The sequence below is a fragment of the Cibotium barometz genome, chromosome 21 (genome assembly GCF_041138505.1).
Source record: "Cibotium barometz isolate CiBa-2024 chromosome 21, ASM4113850v1, whole genome shotgun sequence".
Lineage (NCBI taxonomy): Eukaryota > Viridiplantae > Streptophyta > Polypodiopsida > Cyatheales > Cibotiaceae > Cibotium > Cibotium barometz.
Window position 1 is genome coordinate 56,975,192 of NC_141066.1, and position 8,539 is coordinate 56,983,730.

Consider the following 8,539-nt stretch of genomic DNA (forward strand, 5'->3'; position numbering starts at 1 on the left):
GGGGTCGCCAGCTGTGCAGGCTTTTGGTTGCACAGCACGCCATGGTGCCAGTAATTCAACAGCTCTGAGTAGTGCTAGGCTGCTTGATTACAGAAGCAGCAGCTCCGGTCGGCGTAGGAGCCTCCCCCCATCAACTGCCTCAATGTTTGTGCCGTCGGCAGAGCAAGAACTGCAAAATGATGATCATGCAGCCACTAGCAGTTCAACCAGCTCTTCCCCGCAGCGGCCCTTTTATACATCGATGAAGGCGGACCCTCTGGGTTTCTGGGACAGCCACAAGGGCCTACACAAAGCTGAGGAGGATGATGAGGAGCTATTCCTTGTGGCGGAGCTGCGGCTGCTGGCCAATGCGGCCAGTGACAGAGCCGAGATGCACGCCATCCTGGCTCAGCAGCGCGACAACTGGAATAAGCTCTTCCAGCGCATGCTCTCGGCGGCCACCATGACGGCGTGCCTGCTGGGTGGCCTGGACGGGCAGGCCCATAGCCTGAGCCTGAGCTTGCCGGCGCTGATGCTCAATGCCGGCTGCGCGGCCATGATGGCCGTCATCAACCTGTTCCAGCCGTCGCAACTGGCGGAGGAGCAGCGCACTGCCGCCCGCCTCTTCCGCAAGCTGGCCAGCGACGTGGACTACGCGCTGCAGGTGGCTCCCCATCTCAGGCAGCACACCCCGTTGCTACTGCGGGACTCTCGGCGCCGGCTCGAGGCTCTCGACAAGGCTTACCCCATGCCCCTGACCCCGGGCGGCCTCGAGAAATTCCCCGCCAAAGTGGCCCCTCCTGTGCTTAGAGCGCCCCCCGCCGACGATCGCAACACGGAGTCGACAATATTTATCAACGACGGAACCACGTCCAACGGTTGGGACGGACACGCCACCAGCGATTTGGAGCATGTGGCCGCCCTTCTACGCCGTTCCGATATCAAGACCTACACCAGCTGGGCGCAGAACCTGGTCAATGTGAACAAGTGCCTGGCAGTGGCCGCGCCAATGTTCGCCGCATCGGCCGCCGTCCTGAATGGATTGAGCAGCATGGGGCTCGGCATCAGTAACCTGGGCATGTTGGCAGCGATATGCAGCGTGCTTGCCGCCTTTGCGGGAAGCTTCTCGCACGACATGCAGCTCGGCATGGTGTTTGAGCTCTACCGCAACTCTGCAGGCTACTACGCGGACATCGAGGCGTCGATTCAGGAGACTCTGCGTACACCATTGGAGCAGCGAGAGAACGGCGTGCTCTTCCACCAACGGGTGGCTTACCAATTGGGCCGCTCCGCTGCTGCAGTCTCCAAGAAAGACCGTTCTCCCATCGTGCCCGCGGACTCCAAGGCAGCAGGGACCCTCTTTTGATGCGACTCAACGGCGTGACAGTCCATTCCACACCACATTAAAATGGTGCTCGCGGATTCTGCCACTGTCTGCTGCTCATCAGAGTCGAGCAGCTAGCAGCGACAGTGACAGTGAAGCCTTCAAAGGGCATCCAAACCCTTCAAACTTTCTAGAGAAGGCATCTCGAAAAATAGGGTTGAAAAAGAAGGCCACTATCTTGAAGGCCTCTTAGAAAACAGGGTTGAAAAAGAAGGCCAATATTTTGAAATTTCAACCTAGTAATGAGAGTCGACCAGGATGACTAATTCTTGTGTACCCCTGCCCTCTTTGTAACATATAAACCTCAATCACGAGAGTAAATTTTGTCCAAAATGGTTTCAGCTAGAGGGAGTCTCGGCCGATGCGCGTCTTGTTTATAGCCATAGATGATAGTGATGCTAATTTCTGTTCCCCCTTTTCTTCATCCTTGTATATTCCCACCAAAAACAATACATACGTGTACTCTTGACACACTAAGGTGGTCATGCCAATGGCATTTCTTCCTGTGTAACCCCTTTGAAGGCCAGAGACGAAGGCCTTTCAAGGCCAGAGACGAAGGCAGGCTTTTGGTGGCTTTTCCATTTTTATCAATGGTAATTAACAAAAAAAACTTGAATCATCTCGTGCATCTCGCATCGCATACTAGCCTTACACTGAAAAAACAAAATAGAAACAAAAATGGTAAGAAGGGGTGTACGGTTGATGTTGGTTTTTTGAAGAGGCGGGTATTGGAACCCTACATTGCCAATATTTAACCTAAGTCAACATAATAAAGTTTAAATACAAAGTTATTGGCACCCAAACTGCATATACACTGAGAAGACTAGAGACACATTTCGTGCAAGGACAAGATGCGACCTTAAGCATGAAGGCAAGGTAAGGGAGGTAAGCCCTATTCCTAATGCTATTGATACATGATGTGTGTGTTTGTACCATTAGGGTGTGAGGATCCATCAAGAAGGGTGTGCATGTATCCATCAAGAAGGGGGTGTGTGTGTATATATGTGCAGGTGTGTGTACGTGTGTAGGTGTGTGTAGGTATGCGAATGTGTGTAGGTGCATCGTGTAGATGTGTGTAGGTGTGTGCATGTGTGAATGTTTATTGATGTGTGTAGGTGTGCGCATGTGTGAATGCATGTAGATGTGTGTAGGTGTGCGCATGTGTGAATGCATGTAGATGTGTGTATGTGTGTGTATGTGTGTGTGAAGTAAAGAAGGATAGAGACAGGGAGAGCAGAAACCTTACCCATGAGAGCATCTTGACGAAGAGAACGACGAGAGAACCTTGCGGAGAAGGAAGGAGAAGGAGAAGGAGAAGGAGAAGGAGAGAGGGAGAGGGAGAGGGGAAACCTTACCCATGAGAGCTCCTTGAGAAGGAGAAGGCAGAGAGCACCTTGAGGATTTGGTCTTGAGTAGGAGGAGAGCACCTTGAGGAGGAGGAGAGCACTTGAGGAGGAGAGATGGAGACGCATTGCAACAAGACACAATAAGGGAGAAAATGTAGGATTGGGGTGTTTGGGAAAAATTTCATGACATGTCTCTCTCTCCCTCTCTCTCTCTCTCTCTCTCTCTCTCTCACACACACACACACACACACACACACACACACACACACACACATACACAAACGAATAAATATATATGTTGACAAATTGAACATTTTCATGCCATTTGAATGACTCTTAAAGTGACTAAGGTATTGATCAAAACATGTCATTTTTGTTTATATATAGATTTTTTATTTAATAAAAATGTTTTTTTCTTACATGTAGAAGTGAATTCAATGATTTCCTATCACGCAAAAGGGATCATAATAAGCAATTTAGTGCACTTATGATGGAGTCCATTTCTTCAAGTTTTGTTGAATGATCTAAAAATATGTGTGCTTCACGAGATGTAGTTGTGGCCTTGGTTGCTTTATACACTTATTCTAGTGTGAACATACAACTAATACTTTTTCCTTACTTTCTATGCATGTGTACATAAAGCCTCTATAAGAAAAGTCTCATGAGATGTACAATATTAGGATCTTTTAAAGGCTCCTTAAATGGACAATTTATATGCCTTGGAATAGTGAACTAGTGTTAAAGCTATTGGCTTCTAGCTATAGAAAACAATTTCTTGATTCTAACCAAACAATACTCATATAAAGGCTTACCATATTGGAGTGGCATTATTAATATTAATGATATCCTTAGAAAGATCTTATTGAAGCACGAGTATGATAATTTAGTTTATAATGAATATGAAAGCATGTTTGTGTCTGGGTGTGTGTATGTGTGTGTGTGTGTGTGTAGAGAGAGACAGAGAGAGACACACAGAGAGAGAGAGAGACGTATTTGGATATATTTATATATATACATCTATATAATATACACGTATACATAGGGTTGAAGAAGTTAAGATTTCATCAATAATCAAGCACATGATTTGGGCTTGGTATATACTTTTTAAGAAGGGTGACATGAAATACATTATGAACTTTGAGATGAGGAGGTAGAAGAAGCTCATAGGCTAAGTCACCTACTTTCTTTGTAATCAAATATGGTCCCCACAATATCTTCTTGTACTTCCCAAGAGATAGAGAACTTCTTTTGGGGCATACTCGAATGAAGACCATATCTACTTCTTCAAATTTTCTGTTTGTCCTCTTCTTATCTGCATTGCTTCTGTCTATCTTGGGGCAGCTTTTATATCTTTGTGAATTGATTGCATCTGCTGCTCCATGTCGTCAAGTATTTGTCTGGACATCTCGACCCTAATCAATAGGTTGGACCAAGTTAATGGAGTTAAGCAATCTTGTCCATACATAGCTTTGAAAGGGCTCATCCCAATACTTCGGTGATAAGAAGCATTGTAGGTGAACTCCACTAGGTGCATATAGCTTAGCCATTTCTTGGGTTCCCTGCCATAGCATGACTGCAGTATATCTTCGATTACTTGGTTTACCCTTTCTGTTTGACCATCGGTCTCAAGGTGGTAAGTTGTGTTGAGATCCAAGAAAGTTCCTACTGCTTCAAAAAATGTAGTCCAAAATCTTGACGTGAATTTGGGATCTTTGTCACTTACTATCCTTCTGGGTAGGCCATGCAATCTAAAGATTTCCTTGAGGAACACTCTGGCCACATCCACTGCAGTGTAGGTTTCTTTTACTGGAATCAGATGGGCAACTTTGGTTAGTCTATCAACTACCACGAAGATGGAGTTGTAACTTGATTGCACTGAAGGTAATCCAGTAATAAAATCCATACTGATGCATTCCCACTTCATCTGGGGGATGTCTAATGGATGTAACTTCCCAGGCATTTTTACTCTCTTGGCCTTGACTTTTTGACAGGTCAGACATTGACGTACATGATTAAGCACATCCTTTTTTAGACCAGGCCAAAAGAAGCTTTTCTTCACAGACATGTAGGTTTTGATGAAACCTGGATGTCCTGCAATAAGGCTATCATGGGCTTCATTCAGAATTTGACCCTTAGTTCCCTCATCATTGGGAATGCATAGCCTACGATTATAATACATAATCCCATCATCCATGTAGTACCCTTGAACTCGGTTCAACTCCTGTGGAGTTTTGCTTTCCTACATAAGTAGGGTAGCAATAGGACCAAAGAATCTATCCTGCATAAGTAGGGTAGCAATAGGACCAAAGAATCTATCCTGCATGATCTTCTCTCTTGCTTCAATAAACAAGGGATTTGACACTACAGTAATAAGGAGGCTTTTCTGCTGAGGGCATCTGCTACCACATTCTCTTTACCTGGGTAGTACTTGATTTCAAAATCAAATTCCTACAGGGTCTGCATCCACCTTCTTTGGTGCATGTTGAGATCCTTCTGAGTGAAGATCCACTTTAAGCTTTGATGATCTGTCATCAAAGTGAATCTTTAACCCAGTAGGTAATGTCTCCACAACTTCAGGACATATACTACTGAAAGTAGTTCGAGGTCGTGGACAACATAATTCCTCTCATGCATTCCGAGTTTTTGGGATTCATAGGCCACTGCATGACCTTCCTGCATGAGTGCACCTCCCAGGGCAAAACCACTGGCATCAGTTACTACCTCAAAGGGTAGAGAGAAATCTGGTAGTTTCAAAACGGGATTGGTTACCAAGGCGGTTTTTAGCTTATCAAAAGCATTCTGGCACTTGGTAGACCATTGAAACGGGATATTCTTCTTGAGAAGATTAGTCAGGGGGGAAGCTATGAGAGCATACTTTGGTATAAAAATTCTATACCAACCAGTCAGTCCCAAGAATCCTCTGACTTCTTTCACTGTCTTTGGTTTAGGCCAATAATCTATGACTGCTTGGACTTTTGCGGAATCTGGAGAAATTCCATCCTTGGATACCAGAAAGCCCAAGTATTCAACATGGTCGGCAGAGAAAGTGCTTTTACTCTTTTTTGCAAAGAGTTGGTGCTTCCTTAGAATCTCAAGAACTTTTCTGACATGAGCTTCATGGTTAGCTGCATGCTTTGAGTAAATCAGAATATCATCAACGAAAACAAGAACAAAATCATCCAAGTATTCTCTGAGAATGTCTTGCATTAAGCGATTGAATGTAGCTGGGGCATTTGTCAGTCCAAACGGCATGACAGTGAATTCATAATGCCCATACCGAGTATTGATGGCTGTCTTCAGGATATCTTGCTCATTAATCTTGATCTGATAATACCCTAATTTGAGATCTATCTTTGTGAAGATCTGGGCTCCACTTAGCCTATCCAGAAGCTCATCAATTATGGGAATAGGATACTTATTCGCTGATTGAGACCTCTATAGTCCACACAGAGTCTTAGCGGCATTCCATCTTTCTTTTTCTGAAAGAGAACTAGCGCACCCCAAGGTGAAACACTGGGTCTTATAAACCCTTGTTCTAACAGTTGTCTAAGCTGTTCCTTGAGTTCGATGGCTTCAGGAACTGGCATTTTGTACGTGCGCAGGGAACTGGGCTGAGCTCTTGGGGTCAATTCAATCACATGATCTACTTCCCGAATCGGAGGCATCTCTGTTAATTATGCTGGGAATAAATCATCATAATCACTTAACCATTCAGGTTCTTTAGCTTTTAACTTTGAGTCTACCGGATTCATTTTGACAAGATAAATGCGCTGCTTCTTTCTAAGTCCTTTTAGTAACTTAGAAGCTTTTACTAATTGCAGACTTGGGGATCTTGAAATTTTGGTTCCTTGAACCTTGTTTCCATGAAGGTCACGGAAGGAAATAGTTCCATTATGATAGTGAATGTCAGCTTGATTTTTGTGGAGCCAATCCATTCCAAGAATCCCGTCGAAAACTCCCAAAGTTATAACTCTGAACTGACAGTTAGTTAAATTCCCATCTAGATTGAACTGAATACGATCTATCTGTCAAGCTGAGTGAAAAGAATCTTCCCACTTGCCAATTCAACTTGTATAGGTTTCCCTGATTTCTGATCTAAGACTAGCTTACGCAAGCATCTAGGGGAAATGAAAGAATGAGTAGTTCCTGAATCAATCAAAAGCTTAAAAGGTTTACCCTGATACTCTGCTGGAGTATGGATGACGGTTCGGTCCTTGGTTTTCAATTGCTGCATAGATCTGACCTTTTTCTTCATCCACTACTTCCACTATGGTGAGTGCTCTGGCTGCTGCTGTAGTCTGAGAGGCGGAACTCTTTCTCTTTGGTTGCCCTAGTTCTGGGAAGGAGTTCTGAGGCTACTCTAGATAGAGGCAAATGGGTGAGCTGGAGTTCTCCTAGGATTTGCCTGACTTGGGAGAGAAGGACCTTGATTTGACTGATAGGAAGGGGTTGGTCTTTGCATTCTTGGTCCTTGACTTCCCTGTCCCCTTGACATGGCAGGAGTTAGGCAGTCTCTCAGTTTGTGACCAAAACCCTGGCATCCAAAACACCGATTCTCACTTCTGAGCTCATCCCTCTGATTCTTTGAAATAGGTGGGGCTTCTGAGAAAGTGTTCTGGGGGTAGGGTCTTTCTTCACTTCTGAATCTTCCCGCATCCTGATTCTGAAATGGGCCTTGCTGTCTCTTTGGGGGAGGGAAGTTTGAAGTACTTCCCAGGGTTTGGAATCTTTTAAAATTTGAGGGTGCAGGCTTTGGCGGGACCTTTACTATAAAGGCCTTGGCAAAATCCTTGGCATTCTTACTACTTCGGCCATTGAGATAGGTTTGGCATTCTCGACTAAGGTATCCAATGGCTCGTTCATTCCTCGAATGAACCTGGCCATTAGCTGCTCTTCATCCAATTATTGTGGAGAATATTTGAGGAGAAGGGCGAAAGCCTGATGGTATTCTTCAATTGTCTGGCTATCCTGCTTCAGTTCTAAGAATTCATTCATTTTTGTTTTAAGGAAGCCCGGAGGACAAAACCTCTTTCTGAGGTAAGCTTTGAGATCAGTCCAGGTCTGGGTATTCCGGTCGAGACGATTAGTCTCGTAGTGATTCCTCCAAGCGACCCTGGTCGTTTCCATAATCTTTGATCTCGCTTGTCTCATTTTGTAACCAGTTACATCAAAGTATTCCTCCATAGCTTCAATCCACTTTTCCACTACTTCACTTAACTGCTCCCCTTCACCCTTGAAGAGACGAGGCTCGAATCTGTGCAGGGCTTTTCGAACATCTGGATCTAACTCTTCGTCATCAGTTAGAGGATCTGGTTGCCTTGCACAGGCCGCGCACCTATGACTCTGACAAAATGAGATTTTTGTCAGCTTAACTTTGACAACAGATTTATGATTATTTAATTTTTAAGATTTATCTTTAAACAGATAATTATTTCAGCATACTTCATGAAACAAGATTAACCATAATCACAGTCATGAAAACAATTTGGGATTTTTTTTGCAAAACATCGTTTATTATCAAAAGTTTGAGATATATACATAGAGCATCACGGCTCCCCAATCATTGTCTCAATCGTATACGCATAAACAAGTGAAACTGCGAAGGAGACATGCCATGGTATACCGGATTCATTACACAAAGAGGTGCTGTAATTCTATTTCTAGGGATAAAGCGGCTAAGAAGCTTAAAACTTTGGCATGAAATTCTGAAGTTCTTGGGTGAATGATCAAAGAGTTGCACACGCTGAACAAGCCCTAGCCTTATCAGAATCATGGCTAAGGAAATATTCTGCTTGAGCCTCTGACACTGGACTGGTACTGATATTAATAC

General features: G+C 44.3%; 1 protein-coding gene across 1 annotated transcript; it reads left to right on the forward strand.

Moving 5' to 3' along the window:
• Positions 1 to 355: 355 nt before the first annotated feature.
• Positions 356 to 1,979, forward strand: LOC147627412 (putative F-box protein At4g22030). The gene has a single exon (XM_086816211.1). The coding sequence runs from the start codon at positions 371 to 373 to the stop codon at positions 1,343 to 1,345; it is 975 nt and encodes a 324-aa protein (XP_086672337.1). The 5' UTR covers positions 356 to 370; the 3' UTR covers positions 1,346 to 1,979.
• Positions 1,980 to 8,539: the final 6,560 nt, after the last annotated feature.